This window comes from Odontomachus brunneus, unplaced genomic scaffold (assembly GCF_010583005.1).
Source record: "Odontomachus brunneus isolate Ranch 3 - 2012 unplaced genomic scaffold, Obru_v1 Obru_scaffold_004, whole genome shotgun sequence".
In the NCBI taxonomy this organism is placed as follows: Eukaryota; Metazoa; Arthropoda; class Insecta; order Hymenoptera; family Formicidae; genus Odontomachus; species Odontomachus brunneus.
In genome coordinates, this window is record NW_022639454.1 from 798,658 (window position 1) to 819,023 (window position 20,366).

The following is a 20,366-nucleotide window of genomic DNA, read 5'->3' on the forward strand; positions in this document are numbered from 1 at the left end:
TATATATATATATATATATATATATATATATATATATATATATATATATATATATATATATATATAACAAGCGATGGAAGGCCTAGCATGACGACATAACAGGACAAAGAGTTTACGCTTTGCACACGATATCCCCTCGAGGTTTTACTCAAAACCGGCGTAACCAAACTCCCGCTTGCTGGCTTCCCCGCTAGCTTGCCTGCTCGCTTGCTTCGGTAGCTCGCGTTTCATTGGAGCGTGAAAGGGCGATCGCCGAGCAGAAAAACCACGAGAGTGTGGCTCACTCTCAGCAATTTTTCTCAGAGACAAATCGATCTTGGAAAATGCATCGAAAAATTAACCTTTTCTCCGTTCCGCACGCCGCTGCCGCGCTATAATTTTGATTTTGAGAGGGATAACAACGCTATTGAGGGATAACAACGTTGCAATTTTCGAAGACACCGAGATTACCGTCCACTTTCGCCGGTTGACCTTCGCCGCGGCAGTTTTTCCAGCGAGAATTCGCGAAATGAGTTTCCCGGGTGCCGGCGATTAATACCTGAGTTTAGCCTCGACAAAGAAATAGGCAGCCCTGTCACCGTGTGCCGTTATGAGGGTCGCTATGAACGTCATCATCAATGCGAGACCCCTCGGAACTGGCGGCCGCGAGTCGCCGACGATTACCTCATTGTTGCTTTTAAACCGCGAATGGAGTCACGGTTTTTTGCGTAAAAGGCGCGCGAAACAGGATGTCGAATTGGCACGTTCGCGATTGCGGAAATCGAGCGGCGGTTGCCGCCGGTTGTTAAACATTCGACCGGTGCACTACCGGTGTAATCGAATCTTCGATCGAATCTTTTTTCCGCTTCTTATTTCTTCATTCTCTGCCCCGAATAATCGCGAGATTATCACAACCGGCAACAGATCGGCGTGTCGCTCTCGCGGAAACAAGTCAATTAGTTAAACGATGCAAAGAATACACGATTAGTTTTCAAATCAAGATATCGGTCTCTCGTCGCGCGTTACACAGGTCTGATAATCACTGACACTCTGTATATTATATATTGAAGTCGTTTCTATTGTTAGGAGAAAACCTCGCGAGCGAGCTTTCAGCAAAACACGAGACAATTCGCTCTGCTGCAGTTAGAATGCTCCCCACGTACAATGACGCGCGTACGTGAGCCGCGCAACAGTACTTCACGGTAATTTAATGACAATTATAATTTTAATTAGCAAAACGGACGGCACTTGCGGTCGACACAGACCCCGAGCCCGCTTACTCTCGTTGGCCTCAGATACATTCCCATGATCGTTACAGTGAGTCACGATGACGCCCTGGTAAAAATAAATCGCGAGATCCACGCGATCTTGTACGGCAATTAACGTGTCGCCAACGTAAAAATAATGCAGAAAAGAATCGTGTTTGGGCCACTTCACTGGTGACTATACACTGAGAGAAAAAAATAGTTAAAATAACTATAATCTCACTATATTTTATAGTTTTGACCTCAAACATATATTTATAGTTTATCTAAACATAAAGATATAGCAGAATTAAAACAGATTTATAGTCACCATCTTATTATTCTATTGGGAGTACAAATAAGTCTCCGCCGTTTTTTATCAAAAATTTGGCATTTATTGTAAAAAAACGGTACCTTATGTTTTATTCAAAGTATTGTCCATCGCTAGCCACTACTTTTTCCCATCTTTCTGGCAGCATACGGATACCGCGTCGGAAGAACGCTTCATCTTTTAAGGCTATCCACGAATTGACCCAATTTTTGGTATCTTCATATGATGTGAAGTGCTGCTCAGACAGGCCGTGCGTCATCGATCGCAACAAGTGATAGTCAGAGGAAGCAATGTCTGGTGAATACAGCGGGTGGGGTAAACTTCCCAATTGAGTGTTTCCAAGTAGGTTTTGACCGGCGCCGCAACATGTGGACGAGCATTATCATGCAAGAGAATAATTTTGTCGTGTCTGGAGTAGTAGTGGGCGCGTTTTTCCTTGAGTGCACGGCTCAATCTCATCAATTGTATTCGGTAGAGAGTCCAAGTAATGGTTTCATTCGGTTTGAGTAACTCATAATACACGACACCAAGCTGATCCCACCAAATACACAACATGAGTTTTTTTGCATGAATATTCGGCTCGGCTGTCGATGTTGAAGCATGACCACGTGGTCCCCATGATTTCCTCTTTTTTGGGTTATCGTAGCGGATCCATTTCTCATCACCAGTGACTATACGATGCAAAAAACCCTTTCGTTTATGTCTGGCAAGCAGCATTTCACATGTGCAAAATCGGCGTTCAACGTTTCTCGGCTTCAGTTCATATGGAACCCAATTTCCTTGCTTTTGAATCATTCCCAACGATTTTAAACGATGTGAAATTGCTTGTTGAGTCACTCCTAATGTAAGTGCAAGTTCTTCTTGCGTTTGGCACGAATCTTCCTCCAATAATGCTTCCAATTCCGCGTCTTCGTACACTTTCGGCCTTCCGCTATGTTCTTTGTCTTCGACGTCAAACTCATCGTTCTTAAACTTTTGAAACCATTTACGACAACTTCTTTCACTTAAAACAGCCTCACCATATGCTTCTACAAGCAATCGCCTCAGCTGCAGATTTCTTCAAATTAAAGAAATAAATCAAAAGTTCCCGCAAATGACGCTTATTCGGCTCAAAACTCGACATTTTCGCACGAAAAAAATTATGTGATGCTGATACAAATCGCTAATATTTCAAGGTTATGGTGTTGCCAGATGTCCAACCTTACGATATGACGTTTTACATCTGACAATTTCAACCATAACTTACTGGTAGGGCCATCTTTTATCAAACGGCGGAGACTTATTTGTACTCCCAATATATATATATATATAGTAAAGCACGCTTTGAGAATATAGTTACATGTATCTATATTTTCCAAATATTCCAATTGTATTGACTATAGAAAATAGTTAATTTCTCTTACTATTCAATATTTGCAACCTTACTATATTTTTTATTTCAAATAATTATAATTCTTGATAAAAGTTTTACATGGGTCAGTTATATTATGCTTATATTGTAAATAATATTACAAACATTATGCTGAAATTTGCTACAAAAATAATATTCCTAACTATAATCTTCTTACTATGCCATTATAGTTCCAAGTATCATACATTTTTCCCTCAGTGTATGTAATGTACCCAAAACAATATAATCTCATCCTTAGGAACTCTCTTTCCTTTTATGTTATGGCCTCAAAGAAGACTATTCTAAAATCAAAAGGGACATATTCTAATCCAAAAAAGAACTCCAGCTGCGAGGTACTATTTCCTACAGTGTGTCACATTCTATTCTCTAAAACTCTTGGAGCAGAATCTCACTCAAAACAAGTCAAGTAATATTTATCTTCTAATAAAAGGGAATAATATCTTCCTCTTGGTTTTAGAAAAATTTCCTTGAGATCGTGTCTCGAATCAGAATTCTCACCCTACTTTAGATCTTACTATTTCATTTAACGCCTGCTTTGATACTTTATCAACCTCTGTTGATTCTATTAAACCCACTAACTTCGCCGAGAGGTCCTCTTTAGAAGCTAGAAGTGGCATTTTGTATGTCTTCTGTCATTTAAAGACGCTGAATAAGAGTTAAGTTTCTATGTGTATTACACTGATCTTTCAAAATATGTTCAGAAAGAAAGTTCAGGCTCAAATCAGGGCTAAAATTTCGACTTGGAGTAGTACAAGAGAATTCCGTTGAGAATAAAATGGTATTCTTTTGTGAATAACATAATAACGATCTCGCGAACGCGAGATTGTTTTTATGAATATTTTCCAGATTATATTTTATCAGGGTTCGTCCCTGTGAAATCAGAATCATTGAAAATCCGGCGAGAATATCCCGTGCTCTTGAGACCTTGATTAACGATTAACAATTTATCACGTGGGACACGTGACGATTAATTAGCATAAAGACTGTTAAAGTCTGGCGATTCCCTGTAGCAAATGAACAACTGCTGCCACATTGTGCACTCACGCGAATAGATAGATTAGGGTGAAAGTGACTGATTAGGATCGTCTTTCGTCGACTGTTTCGCAAATGCGCCGACCGAGTTCTCGAAAAGGCACGGACGGAACGACGGAGAAAAGGATTTCCTCACCTGGCGGCTGTCGCGATTTTCAGGTAGCTTTGTGAAATTCATCATGCACGTCCAGATACTTTTGGCGTTAAAAAGCAAGATGAAAGAGAAGTTTGGCAAGACCGGTTTGCACGGCGCAAAGAGAAATTTCGCAACTCGGTGCGAAATGTTGCTCTTCCGAGATTAAACGCTGTTCTTATATTCGCCACTCTTGACAGTCGCTTCGTGCTTAGTCATGCATTTTAGAGATGAAATATTAATTCTCGCGGCGAACTTTTGGATCCGACTTTCGACGCACGACTTCTCGTGACGACTCGACGCGCGTTTATCAACGCAAGATAGAGCGTCGGCGTCTCGCGGCATGTGCATAAAGTATAATGTAAACATATTCCCATTTTTTATCTCACTTAAAGAGGCACGCTTAGATAAGCATGCACATCGGTAGCAAGGAGTGCTAGAAGATTTTGCAGAGATGTTCAACGAGAGGAAACGGTTGAGAGATCGAGTAACAATATGCAGAAAAATGCATGCTGCGTTCAAGTAAATATTATTTGTTCTGCTTGCGAAAATACATCTTATATGATCCAAGACAAAATCTATGTTCTTATTAATAAAAAATAATGTTTATTATAAGCACAAATCATAATGTTCATGAAAAACACAAAGTATTAGATTGAGAATGTAGTGTTTTTAAATGTATGTTATATGTCTCATGTTACATGCTTACTTGAAACTAAACTTAAATTAACAATACTGAAATTAATAATCATTATTTCACTGAAATTAATAATCATTATATAAGCCATGTTATATAATTTTGTTGGGAGACAATTTTAAAGTCTTCAATTTCACTAATATTATAATTTTATTTAAATATTATAACAGTCTCTCAAAAGAAGCGCAATACGGTTATTTTTAATAATCATTTCTTCCAACATTTCAAAACATGATTACCACCCAATATTTTGTGCTTTTCATTAAATGAGAATTATTTATGAATAATAAGGACATAAGAGACCGGTTGTCTTTGTTAAATCATACAAGACATATTCTTGGAAAAGTAATTTATCTTCGTTCAACATAATGCAATCTCATTTGAAGACCAACACGTCAATAATAAAGATATTTTCCAAACAAGAACGTCCTCTTTTTCCATGTGTGAACGTAAACACATGAGTATGTCTAGTGGCAGTAGGCGACGATAAAACGACGATGGCCGGCTTTGCTTTCCATTATTCCCGATGCCCGTTAACGCGACTTTCTCCGTTTGCGCACCGGCGCCGTAAATCGGCTCTCGTGAATGATAGGCGCGCGTGTCGAATGGACATCTATGAACGCGGCATGACTAACTTTACAGAGAAAATTGCCTGAAACCAACATAATTTATCTTCGGAATAATACAGCTGAGCGTAACAAGCGTAGAGTTTTGTGCGAACGCGAAAAAAGAAAAAAGATTGTGTTTAGAAAGTTCGCGAACGCGCGTGTCGTATTTTGCGCGTGAAATGAACTACATTATAAAGTCTAAATAACCAACTGCCCTCGCTCCCTCCCCTCCCGCGATTGCTTTGCGAACACCTTTTCGAAAATCGAGATCTCCTCTCGAAGGAAGAAAAAGAGAAAATGCATGCGCATGAAATTAACTTGGCGATTTCGCGGAGAGCGAATGTCTCGCTACGAATGTGAAGAATGTTCAACATTCGTGCATTATTCACGCGCTGTGCATCGCTAATTTGTAGAACGATTTCACGGTGCGAGTGAGCGCGGGAGATAAATCGCGGGCTAAACCAACACGGAAGAAGAAGTCTGTCCGCACTGAGGAAAGGATTTCGTTATAGAGACGAGAGAGAGGGAGAGAGAGAGAACACCAGAGCAAAATTTGGTTGAAATGACATCCAACCAAATGTTTGACAATCGCGACCAAAAAATTTAATTGTGCGCTTATGTGTGCTTTGCTTCCTCACCAATGTCTTACTTAACACAAGTAAAAAGCGTGATAATGCCAACGCGAAATCGTATGTACCAAATATTTCAATTCCAAATACAAAAATAAAGAATCAAAATAAGATTAAAATAAAATTCCGGTTGAGATAATTCTGTTCACAAGAGTCAACGCGATGTCTGGTTGACTCGAGCCGGACTTCCGGCTGAACTTGGACCGCATTAATTCAACCGGATGCTTTTTGTTCCTCCGTGCACGCTGAAGGTGCGAAAAATGTGCCAAAAGCTGTTCGCGTTCGCGTCGTGCAATTGAAACGTGCGCGCGGCAAAATCGCGCCCGCAATCGCGTGAACGCGGCGAGCGAACGATGATATCGCTTTTCTCAAGCGGCAGCGGAACAGACGAGGAGAGCCGCCCATTTCGCGTGATAATCCGGTTCCGTGCTCTAAAAAATACAATATCGAGGTCGGCCCGACGCGACAGCCGCCGAAAACCTTTGTTCTCTTCGTGCGCGCGTCGCAAGAGATCGCAGACGGACATGCATGCGCCTGCAATCGACCCGACTGGCCTTGCGTTATGTTCCTTGTCAGGTAATAATTGCATAAATGTGAGCGTGTCGTATGCATATTTAATTGCGGGGAACAGCCAGGTCCGGCAACCACATACGGAGTGTCTCGGAAATCGCGTACTTTCTCCGACGCCCAGACATCGTCTCGAGAGAACCGAATCGATCGATCTCCCATACGTTCATTAGATCGAGACGGAAGTCGCCATTGGGTCGACGCGGTTCTTTCGCAATAAACGTAATCGGTATGTGCGTGTATGATAAAGCTTCAGATATAAGCAGATACCAATTACGAATAACCAGCCATTGTTCTCGAGTAACTCTCGGGGACGACTTTCAATCAAATACTCCATCTTATTCGAGCTGTAAGACTCGTTTATTCATAGTCGCTGTTTAAAATTTGTCCCACGCGCAACGACGCCTCGTGAAACGCACGTGATAACTGATTTCGAATCAGTTCTCCATTTCAACAATATATGCGACATTTGCAGGTTTAATCGCGATCTAGCTGAAAAACTTGCATCTAACTCTAAGGCGCTCCGTCTCAACGGTTATTACTTGAAACTCTGTGAAATGCGTGTATTTGAATTCAAAGTTAGACGACAGTTTTCCAGTTGAATCGTAATCCGTGATATAAGTGTCACAATGTCTCTCTCATGTTATTACGTCATGTATATGGTAAGTATCACTTGGAAAGGAATTTAGATCTATCTCTGTGAATCTAAGTACCTCGCACGAGACAAGTTTCAAGTGACGACTACCAATACGAATCTTGGAGGAATCTTCAACTTGGAATTTGATGTTTCAATTTGTACTTTCTGCCACAAATATTCAATGCCAAATATTCAAACACCGTGAACAGAGAAAGAAAGAGAGAGAGAGAGAGAGAGAGAGAGAGAGATGTTCAATCGAAATTTTCGTACAATTCCTCGCTCACTCTGTAAACGGAACAAGCCTTCGATCGCGTTGACCATATAAAATCGTTCTGGTTCCCTTCTTCGCGCGCACGAGAGAGAGAGAGAAAGAACAGGTAAAAGTCTACCCGGATCCTGATCCTCGACACCCGCGTGCACACCGATATATACCTTCTCGCATTTGGCGTCTCTTTATAGGCTGCGGCGCACCGGTGCGCCTTCTCCTCGCGTAGGTGTGAACCGGCACGATGAGTCGCGGCCTCGGAATGAGGAAGCCCCCCTGAGCGTTGCCGGTCGTCGGCTGGTTCACGTCGGAGCAGTCGCTGTCGGTGGTGCCGGTGCTGCTAGATCCCCTGGAACGCGCGTTCTCTCTCGTCGCGGACGGCCCGGTCGGATGTTCCTCCAGTTCCGTCACGAGCTGCGACACCATGTCCGCGTATGGTCGCCGGTAGGCCTCGTCCTCCTGTCGCCTCGAGGAGACGACTTTGACTCCGTTGCTACCGTTATTGTTGTGGCTGGCCCAATTGACGCCACACTCTCGCCAGCTGGCTTCGTAGAGCAACTCCATAGCTCTGCCGCGCGTCGCATCCGGGTCTAAGAGGAGTTCCGGGTCCTCCAAGACCGCCCGACCAGGATAACTTCGGACCTTCATGACCTCGAATTGGAGTTTCGCGGCTTGGGCGAGTCGGGCAAGTAAGAAATAGAGAGACAGAGAGAGATCGACCCCGCTTAGCTCGTCAACTCGAGACTTTCGCTCGTGACTTTTATCCCGGTCCTCGAGCTACTGAGCGCGCGCGCAAAGGTCAAAGGCCGATCGTCGATCGCCGTGCACGGCGACAATGTCGACGTAGCTTTCATCCGGTGCGACAACGGTCTGACCGTGTTTCCATGCAGTCGGCCGCATTTTCTTCGACTCGCTCGTCCCCTAATCCTGCTGTTTGCGAACGTTAGAGCGGCCCACAGGGTTGTGATGTTGTCGGTGAAGACTTGCGGATGACACTTGGTCGGTGTGGCAACACAAAGCTCTAGTCGAGGCCAGAGGCATCGTCGTGGACGCTGAAATTGGCGCCGCTCCAAAAGGAAGATCGACTACCTCTCTGCGCGTCGGAACCCACTTGTCTTCGATTACCATCGAGCCCAAGAGCAGGGTCTCTCGTCTTCGCGGCGTGTTCCTCCGGAATCGTGCGTCTCCCAGGGAGAAAAAGGATGAAAACGACGACGACTCCTGTGGCGACACTGAGGAACCGAATCGACCGTTTCCGTCCGTTTGACTTGCGGATCGAACGCGTTCTCACAGCAGTTCATTCGCAGCTTCCGTTGTCCGGTGGCAGCCGCCGATAAGCCGGCACGTCGTGAAACGGCGCCGCGCGGGAAACCGTGCCATCGCCAATCAGCCGGTTGTCGATTGTCTCGAGGTCCCGTGCGTGAGTGAGAGAGGGAGAGAACCTCTTGGCGAATCGTTCGCAAGGATGCACTTCCGTCGTTTGCCCTTTCCGTTCCTCGAGATCGGCGGCGAAGCGTGCGAACGGAAACCTTCAGTGACGGACGATGATGAGACGAAAAAGTATGTTGGGATCCTTCAAGTCGGTCGAGATTCCCGATGAGTCCTGGCTGCCTTCGCGAAAAAACTCTCTCTCTTTCTCCCTCTCTTTCTCGTGGAAGAAAGAACGAGCGGAGAGTCGACCGATCGATCGCAACTCGCGTAGGCGTCGTCGTCGTCGTCGTCGCGGATGTGCCTTCCCGCCGCGATCCTGAAGAAGGTCCTGTCGAAGGAGGACACCGCGGTCACGAGCCTCCGCGTCGCGACTGACGCTCACTGACAGCGTTCACGACTGGTGAAAAGTATGCCCGTGAGCGGCGAACAGCACCACGAGAAACTCCCTTCCCTCGACGAGACGCGGGAGTCCCCACCATGGGTCGGTCGCGACTCGTGAGAGAAAGGACAGCGGTTCTCAATTCGCAATTCTCGCCCCCGCATCGCGCTCACCCACGTACACGGTCGAGGAGACAACGGCGTCTTTGCCCTCTGCCCCTCCCCCTTCCCTTCCCGCCCCTCCTCCGCGTCGGCCACGAGAGCCGCGACACCGAATTTACAACGAGATCCTGTTAACTGCTTTGGCGCGAAGAGAGGTGTGAGAGGAAGTCGAGGAAGATGAAGACCTTTCACCGCGGTAGAGAAAGATAATATTGATTTAAGAGAATCTCCCTGTCTAGAGGCGAGCGACACAAAAATCGAAATCGCGCTTCACGCAGATGTGATAAAGACATGCTCTTTCCGTGTTTTTTCGGAGAGTCATAAAATACTCGGTACTCTTCATCAGTGGCAGAAACCGATCTGTCGCATTCTTTTCGAACGCAAATCTCGCCTCTAGGCTGAAAGAAGAAATATTTAAAAATAAAATATTCGGCAGATATTAAGAACAGTTCAATTCTTCATTAGTTATCCAAATTCTTCTTTTCAGATAAAATAAATAACTGTTTTCGTGAAAAACAGGTTTTGAGAGATTTATTATTAAATTATTTGAAAAAAATATTTTACGTATAAGTAAATATATTAGAGAAAAGTACCCGCAGAATAAATGTGTTTTATTTCTTAGATATCCTTTCTATCAGTGTAGGCGCTTAAATACGCGTGTGTCAATTTAACCAATGCGCGCGCGCGCGCGCGCGCGCGCGTGTGAGTGTGTGTGTGTGTGTATGTGATTTAAGCAAAGTGTGCTGACTGAATTAACCAACTACATGGTTAATGAGTCCTTTTATGCTTCTCTCAATATAATGATAGATACCAAGAAAATATGCTTATCTCTTGATTCATTCGCAATGATAAGTAACGCCAACGTGCACGATGCATATATAATGCATTGTGCATACAAAGCAGCGCACACCAGGGAAGAACGTGTACGCCGTCGTGTTCGGTTACGTGGCTGGGACGACACGGATGAGCGATAACGCTAATAATCGAATCGGCCGGGTAGAAGCGACGAGCATCGTATTTTTCCGTGAAAGTAAAACCCCGACATGCCGTTCATTACGAAATAACATCGGCGCGATGCTTTGTCTGGCGGAAATCGAGTTCCGCGGGGGGAAGGAGATCCTCGTATTGGAGCAGCCCGCGTAACGGCGTTTACGTAAATTCGATTCCAGCGTAACGACGCAGCACAAAGACGTAAACAAAGCAGAGCGCACTGATCTCTGTGCTCTCGCGAGTCTCCACTCCCCGGAATAATTGTACGCATTATCACTTATGTAAGAAAAATATGTGAGTATTTATATAGACGCGTTATCTTCGCGCGCGCGCGTGCTGTTAACTGCTTCAGAATTTCATCTAAGCCCGTCGTTAGCCCGTCATTTTGTCTAATGAGGAGGCAATCAGGAAGTAATCAGGAAGTAATCTTCCGCGATTGGATCAGATAAATCACGAATGTATCGAAAAAGATATAAAATACGAATATTTAAACACGTAGGAGACTTTTTTCCTTTTTTATTTTCACGTCGCGTTGTTTCATTCGTCGTTTATTTTCAGACCGACTCACGATGCTCTTTGCGAACATCTCTCCGGCAAAATAGTCTCACAAAATACATTTGCTCACCCTCCATAACGAAGACCGTAGACCCGACATCGCCCTCCTTTATGATTACCGAGCCAGCCGGAAACGTGACGGGGTGCATGCAATCGACGATCTCTCGGATTTGCGTGCGTTCCAGATTTTTCATGAAGTCATTGTCCAATATGGCGGCCTTGATCAATTCACGGGACCTTGAAACAAAAGAAGAGTCCCGTTAAATCTCCCTTTCTCCTCTCTGTGTGCTAAAGAAGTGGTATTTTTTACACAGAAAATAATTAATAAGTATGACAGGTACAATATGCGGAACTGAGAAAGGAACGCGTCCAGGTGAAAAAAAAATCTCGCACGGTTACGACATATTGCGTAAAATAATAATGCGCTTTCGCAAAAATCGTATTCTTCGTTAAAATCTGCTTTTTTCTCTTTCATAGAGAGTACCACATATGTTGAAATTAATATCATCTCGCACGCGTTGATAATTAAGTTCCGCTTATAGCCATGAAATCATTCAGGCGCAGTTACCGCTTCCACCAAGAGAGAAAGAGAAAGAAGCACCTTAGTTCCTGTAATATTATCGACCGCACCAACATCATACGATTTAAGTCCAATTACTGATTACATATTGCTGATGTCGTGCTCGAGTTGCACACGTCAGATGAGACAGCCATTTTATTTGTAGCGCGTGACGACGAGTTTTAGAACTTTCGATTTATTTCTTATCATTTCCACGATGCTTCGGTCAGTTTTATACTGAAATGCTAAACTAGCTAGAATACAGGATGTACTTTGAATAAATATGATGCTTGCGGTGGACTTGCAGATAAATATAAATTTACAAGATATTCGAGACAAGTGACATTTACTTGAATGCAGTATGTATCTTTCTGCGTGCTAAGGGAACAACTAAATTGAAATCTATCGCTCCGATTGACACGTACAACAAAGAAAATAAACAAGGGTTAAAAATAATGGAACTAATAAATAATTGAAAGTAAATGTAAACGATTAAAGATGGGACGAAGAAAATTCTCGTCGGGGGAGTTCGGTGAGAAGAGAGAGAGAGAGAGAGAGAGAGAGAGAGAGAGAGAGAGAGAGAGGAGAGAGAGGGAGGGGGAGAGAGAGAGAGAGAGAGAGAGAGAGAAAGACGAGAATCGAACACCAAAGAAAACGGACAACGAAAAGCCACGTGAAGACATCCAAGGCACATCATCACCAGCCATCTCTACCTTTGCGTCTTGGTAAACTTCACCACCGGCTTTGCGTCGCTTCGCAGGGGTAGCGGTTCCGCCGATATCGCCTGCCGTTTCGATCTCTGATTGGCGCCGACGTTGTCGGACGCCAAGCTCCGATCGACGATCTGCCGGAACCTGTCGACCTCCTTCTGCAGGTGGCGGATCAGGGCGTCGCGCTCCTCGAGCGCCCGTTCGAGCACCTCGACGGTCTCGTCGCGACGTCGCAACGCCTCCGTCCGCTCGTACAGTAATCTCTTGAGGTCGCGGATCGAATCCATCCTCCTTGTTCTCGCCGCGCGAATTTCGTGAGACACTCCTCAGCGACCCTGCGGGCCGTGCACCGTGAGGACGACGAGGACGAGCACGACGGCGACGATGATGTCACGCTGCACTTTCGTTTCCCAGTGGAGCCATCGTCGAATAGCAGCACTGTCAGTCAGTATTAATCATACTCGCGTGAGCACTCGGCCTCGTCAAGAGCATAATAATTTCTCCGCTTATCCCCCCGCACGTCGTCGCGTGCATATGTCGCGTTAACGATTCCGAGTTATATTAACAGGCGGATAGTTGATCCTGAAGTAGAGACGAACCGAGCTCGATCTCATCTGGACATCGGAATCTCGTCGCATCGTTAAATCCGTCGGACCGCGTGCTGATGAACCCAGATAACGCGCAGAGCACTCGAGATATGTAAGTTTTCTCATAGAACTTCCTAATGCGACGGTCGAAACTACCAAACACTGCGCAACAAAAATCAGCGCGACGTTTGACGCAGTTTGCAACGTCGCGGGTATTCCTGGCCAAGGAAGATGACGCGCGAAATTTTAGCCTCTGTCGGACGTCGTCGGGGACGATTCCGAAAGCTGGAAGATATATTTACTTCCTCACGGTAATGAGCCAAAGTTAGAAGCGCCGATTACATAAGGAGCCAGACACGAATGGGCTTTCCCGGAGGAAGTGACAAGAAGCGCGCCTTTCGGGAAAAACAGCCTCGAAATACAGCTGTTGATCCAGGGAGATACGGGATCCTGCTTTTCTCGTACACTGAGAAAGAAATTTTTGATATTTGTAACTGTAATCGCGCAGAGAAGTAATTACTATAAATTATGTGGCAAAGAAAACCATTTTCTCTTCTTAAATTCTAAATGATAATAACTTTATGTGTATGTTAATATTTTCGTTGGAACAACCAAAAAATATTATAATTTTAATCGGACCAACCATTTTTTTTCTCGCAATGCAACGCGTAATCGCGTATGAGAGACACTCGCAGGATCTATCACCTGTTCGTGACGGACGGTTGTCTGCTGAAACAACGATCGCGACGGTTCGTGCGTCTAGTAGCCGTATCACACTAGCGACTCGCGACTGTGGCTGCGATTATGTCTCTTGACCAATGAGAAAAACGGTAGTAGGTAGCAGCTTCTTTCTGACTGGTCAAGAGACATAATCGTAGCCGCAACCGCAGTCGCGAGTCGCTAGTGCTATAACGAGGCTATAACAAGAGACTATTAACGGCTTGCAAAAAACTTGCACGTGGGTAATTATTTGACGATACTTTGTTGAGAATGCGACGCTATATTTAGCGTCGCGTGTTCACACTATCATGCTGATTGAGAAGAAATATTATTGTACTCGTCGCTTTTTGCGTGTTTCTTTCTCAGAGAAGCGCGACGATCTAACACAACTGAAGTGAAAATGTATTCAAACCGAAGATCGATCGAATATCGATGATTATATCGGCGAATTTTTGAGATTGAAATATTTTGTACATCTAAAAAGATATAATCTCATTCTTAGCGGAGATATCCTCTTATATATAGCTTCAAAAGGATTCCTCTAAAATCAAAAGGAAAACGTTCTAACACATAAAACACGAATTCTAGTTGCAAAGTCCTATTTTCTGTAAACTTGTGCTCTAAGTGAAAATTCTCATTGAGAAAATATCCTCCTTCTACTGAAGTGAACTATTAATCGGATATCTACTAGATATCATCCTGACTTTTTTTTTTTGGAACAAGAAGAGCATGTTTATGCTTGAAACGCGCTGAGAGACAAGATGATCAATTTAACTAAAATTATAATTATCGTTAGGTCCCAACCATATTTTATGATTGATCTAACACGAAAATGATAGCAGTGACATGCATATAAGATTATCATTATCAACATAGTAAAATTACATATAATAAAATCATTTATTATAGTAAAATTTAATAAAAAATAGTTTTCTTTCACTGTAATTTGTTGTAATTGTTTCTCTACATGTTCATAGTTATAAATACCCGACATTTTTTTTCAGTACAGAAAAAGATCTTTCCTCTGACAATCGATAGCGAGTATGTACAAAATTGTCAGCACATAGAGTTAGTTATAAGTAAAAAGAAAAAACAATAATAAGAGAGACGATACCGGAGCAAGTATTTACTCCCCAACAATCAATTTACTCCAATCAAGGCGATCTATACTGCTAACGTGACGTTTCAAAATGATGAGCGTTAATTCAACTCGCGTGTCCCGCGATTCTTTTTTCATTTGCCGAATCATCGCGGAGGAGTCGCGCGAGCAAACTTGTACTATTGCAAACCTGTCCCAGCGGTGCTTCGTAAACGAGACACTGATCACATGTATGCGTGTATGCGTGTGCTTGCGTACAATTTATTAAACACACTCTCACACAGAATCTTCGCTGTCTTTTTAAGACATTATTAAACATAGCTTGAATTTGAAGCGGTCTACCAGCAGCATCTCGTTCAATCTTTTTTAATGAAGCCATTGATCTACAGCGTCGCGGCGAGAGACACTCGAGGAGAACGATCGGTATCAACTGACCGGCGTGTCTTCCGCCACCGTTTGTATCATGCCAACCGAATTGAGCAAAAAACACAAGAAAAAAACGCGCAGACATCGAAAAGTAGCACGAGCACACAAGAAATACCGCGATACGTCAAACTACGTTGACTGTTAGTCGAATACGATTCCGTCACTAAATGCCAAACTGATAAAACTCAACAATACCTAGTTAATTATGAGTCTTAATTTACGTTTTCGTTTGCAAGGATAACTCAAAAAGAAATCACGCATTTCATATCAATGTTGAATAATAACGTCAGACTCCTGTTAACGACCCGGACGTTTCGTCACTGAACGGACACTGTGACCGGCACGATTCTCGCGAAATTCCATTTTCGACGATGACGATGATGATGATGATATGTTAAAGGTCTTACGTCGGTGGTCAGGTTTCCACTTGTCGCGAATAAACACCGAGATTACTCCGCGCGCATTGAGGTTCAGGTTCACCGAAACTCACTCGGCTTGATCTCACGAGTTTAAATGTCACACTTAGTGTGGTCGCGATCGATACTAGGCGAGACTAGAAGATCGCGTACGAAGGGACACGAGCGAACTGATCGATAAGCAAAGGAGAGGGCCACGAGGTGGATCTCGAAGTGGATTTCGAAGTGGAACACGCGCGTGGAGACAGGAGAGCCGCTGCTCCAAGTTCGCGTGTAGAACAGCAACGACTAACGATCGTATAGTACGAGGACCGACTATTTTTACGTTTCAATCGCGACTTGCGGCTTCCTCGAAGCGCGCATACCCCCGCCGCGTATACTCCACGAGGTCGCCTTGGCAGCCAATTAAAAAATGGTCTCTCTCTCTCTCTCTCTCTCTCTCTCTCTCTCTCTCTCTCTCCCTCCTTTCACCGATCATTTTGGCCCTCCGATCACCCGGCCATGTGTGCGTGTGTAACGATCTATCCGAGAATACGTGTCGCAAGTGAAATCCGGATGAGGCCGCCTACGTTTCTTCGTTGCGAAGAATTTAAAACCCTAATTCTAATTGAGACCCCCGTCGTGTAAGTTTCGCGCGTTCCATCAAGTCATCCGACGTCCCGGAAAAATTCTCCCGCGGCAAGTATTGAACAATAATTAACTACGAATTTCTTTGACTAAAATAATCGGCGAATCAATAGACAAGACTTATAAATATCGTCGTGTATAAAATAAAAAATCATTTCATCAATTATTCATGATTTTACATATGTATGACGACTGATCAATTGGACGTGGTTACATAAGAATGATTCATCTCACATGAGGTACGTTTGGAGAAAAATGAAGATGAAAAGTTGACACGTGATTTAAAAAGTACAAGTGATGCTGAGGGTTCTTCGCAATCGTTCAAGAAGTCAAGCATAATCAATTTTCTTCTTCCTAAGCTTGACAAGCTTGATCTTTAAAAAAGTAGATAAAAAAACGCAACTAATAAAAAATAAAAGCAATTTTGTAAATAATCTTAGGCGCCCCCATGAAGCTTGGATCTCTTTTGTTTTGTATAGAGAGTTGATAAAAAAACAGATTAAAAAATCCCAATTATATGAGTTGGATCTTTCTTGCATAATTATGGCTGATTTTGATGATTGATTTGCCTATTATTTTAGTCAACGGCAATTTTCATCGGTTAACGCCCAACACTGCTTTCGCGTTCTAGAAAGCAACAAATATATTTTTCCAGATCACGATGTAAGAACCGTAAGTTACGAGATTATTCTCAACGAGTAAAAAACCAAGCAGCTTTCAGAGAGCTGCCACGCCACTCCCGCCTTTGATCGCGCCTAGTACGTGCGTTTTGTCAGTCTACTTTGCCTCGAGCGATATGTCTCGTGTGTCGATGCGCGCCCTACATACAAAACCGGCCTTTAGCCGGTTACGGCCCCGATAGCTTCCTTGACTTTGGCACCTTGTGACACGACCATCGCGAGAGAATAAGAGAGATTTGCCGCGGAGACGTGGAAAACCGTGGGGGAAAACCGGGTTCGCGCAACGCCGTCAGATAGAATTCTCGTGCACGCGACTGTTCTCGCTGAATCACGCTTTTCACTTGTTCCTAATTTGCAATCTCGCGCGTCCGCTCCCCGTTTGTCACGGAAGACACTAATAAATCCCGCGTTATGGCGAACAGGTTGCAAGAATCACTTTCCCGACGAGCCGATAACTGTCGATTCCGTAAATCTCCCGCTCGGGGCTGTCCTCGGGTTTACGATCGCGATAAATCGCAGCTCGCATGTATCGTGGATCGTTAGGCAAATGTTGATCCTGTCTTTGATAGTCGGTTCTGATTCACGCGCGCTCACGCGTAAATTCGAACTTAGCCCGCACGTCGCGCTACCGAGCGGGCGCGTTGTTGAATAACGAATGACGACATGCCTATTGTGTATTTCGCCGGCACAAATCGCGAGTGTTGCGAAATGCCGAAAAAAAAAGGAGAAAATCACTGACACGGAGTCGTTTTTGTCAATTGCGTAAACGTATGTGCACTGAGAGGAAACAATGATTAATCTCACCGAAATTATGACACTATTTTCGACGTCAGCTCATGTCTTCTTGTAATTCTAACAAAAAAAATAGTAGTAGGGATACATACATGTAGGATTATCATCACGTTATAGCAACACTTACACTGAGAGAAAAAATATCTAGGAAACAAAAGGTACTTATTCGACCGGTTACTAATAACATATATTTACTTATATAAGGTATTTTTCAAACAACAAAAGTATACATTTTCTTAAAACTTTACACGAAAAAGTTTGATTGGATTAGCTAAATGTCTGATGAAATATAAACGAACCAGAAATTCCGGTTGTAGTTATCAGAATTCTGCTCAAGTTAAACCAACAAAAAATCTTGGTTTGAATAGAATTCTGATAACTTCGACTTCGGATTTCTGGTTCATCCATATTTTACTAGACATTTAGTTAATTCAACCAAACCTTTCTTCCGCGTAGCTTTTCATGATTATTTATATCATTTAAACAAAAGAATTTTCATTTATAAATAAATATGTTATTATTTATAGCACTCATTAAATAGATATTTTTTAGAATTTTTTTTCTTTCAATATACCAGAAAAATGGTTCCCCTGACTGCAGTTCTTTCACCGTATATGATTATAGTTACAAACACTCTTTTCTCAGTGTGATGAACTCATTCATTCGGCCGACTTAATACTAGCTCGCGTTAAAAATCCGTAGGATAAGACGATTAAATTAACGAGCTTGTGGTCACCAGTTCGATAAAGGAATAATGAGAAAGGATAGTTGTGAACCGCACGTTTCGCTATTACGAGACTCACGGCTATTAGAAGACGCAACCAACCGCGACAATTGTCGATCTTTTTTGTTCCTTCTTTTTTTTCCCGGCAACGTCTATCTTTAACGAAGATACACGTGCGCGATTAACAAGGCTTCGCTTTGCTTTCAAAACTTTTCGCTGGACTCTCCTAAGAACACGGGGTCAAATTATTTTCTAGATTAAATTTACATCTAATTTCTAAAAACTCCAGCTTGATGCAAAACACGAATATTATTATATTGTTCGCGGCGTTACAAGAAAGCGAGCGACGAAAATTTCGCGTGTCGAAATGCCTCGCAACTGACACGGTATCCGTATGAGACTTAAGCCCCGATGTCTCTCGTCGAGTCCATTATAGGACGCTTGAATTATTGAAGTCGCGTATGCCGAATCTCGTCGAGAACCATCGCGCGTCTCTATTTCGCAATCGCTTTTCTACGTATCGTGCGTGCACGCACGCGCGAAATCCTTACGTAGGCATCCTTAGCCACGAGGACTAGCGTCACTTTCCCAAACGACCGTACGATACTTTTGCGGTCAGAGAGAGAGAGAGAGAGAGAATATTGTAGTAAAAATTACAATACAATTTTGATACTTCGGAAATGGACTGATACTATGATAAAAATTATGATAAGACATAGCAAAAGTGATCATAAACATAGTAAAAATTACTACAAATGTACAACAAAAATTATCATGTTTATATGGTCATTTTTACTATGTTTTATTATACTTTTCGTAATAGTGCCAGTTTATTCCCGAATTACTAAAATTGTATGTATTGCAATTTTTACTACGATATTCTCTCTCCGTATAGGAGCGCTTGACGAGAGACACCCGTAAGATAACTAGACGGCCTACCAGAATTGAGAACATTGCAAATTGAAGTGGACGATGGCGGATAATGGTTTACGTACGATAACAATGAGCGAACGCGTCCCTCCGCGATAAATGGATTATGAATTATGCAACGCGGAGGGCTAAAAAACAGTCGTTCATCACCGATAATGGGGAAAAGTGACTTCGCTCGGAGGGAGAAGCCACCTTAATGCAGTGCGAGTGAGCGACACAGACAAATGCAAGACTGAAAGTGCGCTTTGCTCGAACGCGAGCGGAAAATTTGCGTAGGAATGCGAATCGCGTGCGTAAAACAGGTGCTTACTCGCGAGACCGGGTGTCGTTAGCGTTGATACACAACAGATTGCACTGTTGTGTTACGAGCACAGCCTTTGCCAGATGTGAATTCCACGATGATCTCGCGACCGTGCCGGCCGGAATGCCAGGCCAATCTCAATTGTCGGGAGCACCAGCCGATGGTTTCTAGCCGGTTGAATGACTCGCACGAAACACTCCGACTCCTCGAAACGACCGCACAGACGTCGGGGATTCGTTCCGTTTACACTGTCGAAATTCCGAACGTTTTCTTCCTCGCGCGACGAACAATCCAGATAGACTTTCGTGATTATCACAACGCGAAACAATCGATGACGGAAACTTTACGGCTCATTTAATTACGCATATGCTAAGTAAATATACTATACTGAATTAAGTATTAAATTTACATCGTACAGTAATGTAAATTTTTGTTGCATTGATGGAACATATTTACTGAAAGTTCGCCTCGTTGCCACTTTTCGAAGTTGTTTACGCGCCTGTATGAAGTTAGCGCCCCACTTTTCGAATTTATTAATTTTGACAGTTGTGCTGATTTGTGCTAGGTTTGTGCTGCATTGTGCTCGAATTATAAATTTTTAATACGAAAAATGAGCGAGAAAAATGGAAAAAACCGTTTTTTTTGGTAGCCCCCCACTTTTTGATTTTCGAAATTTTTTTTATTGTGCTAGGTTGTGCTAAGTTGTGCTAACATTGTGCTAAAGTATTATCTTCGAAAAATAATCA

At 43.3% G+C, this 20,366-nt stretch overlaps 1 protein-coding gene across 4 annotated transcripts in view; it reads right to left on the reverse strand.

Annotated features, from left to right (window-relative positions):
- Positions 1-20,366, reverse strand: part of LOC116845010 (cGMP-dependent protein kinase, isozyme 2 forms cD4/T1/T3A/T3B) — a 44,396-nt gene that overhangs the window by 9,416 nt on the left and 14,614 nt on the right. Inside the window, exons 1-3 of one of the 4 annotated variants that reach the window (XM_032817263.1) lie at positions 15,558-15,824; positions 12,322-12,756; positions 11,120-11,286 (exon numbers count right to left, since the gene is read on the reverse strand). In XM_032817263.1, coding sequence (XP_032673154.1) covers positions 11,120-11,286; positions 12,322-12,605 — 451 coding nt within the window. In that variant the 5' untranslated portion in view covers positions 12,606-12,756; positions 15,558-15,824. Of the gene's footprint in view, positions 1-7,700; positions 9,366-11,119; positions 11,287-12,321; positions 13,024-15,557; positions 15,825-20,366 lie in introns of those variants that run through there. The other 3 variants (XM_032817257.1, XM_032817240.1, XM_032817248.1) reach the window with 3 other exon arrangements.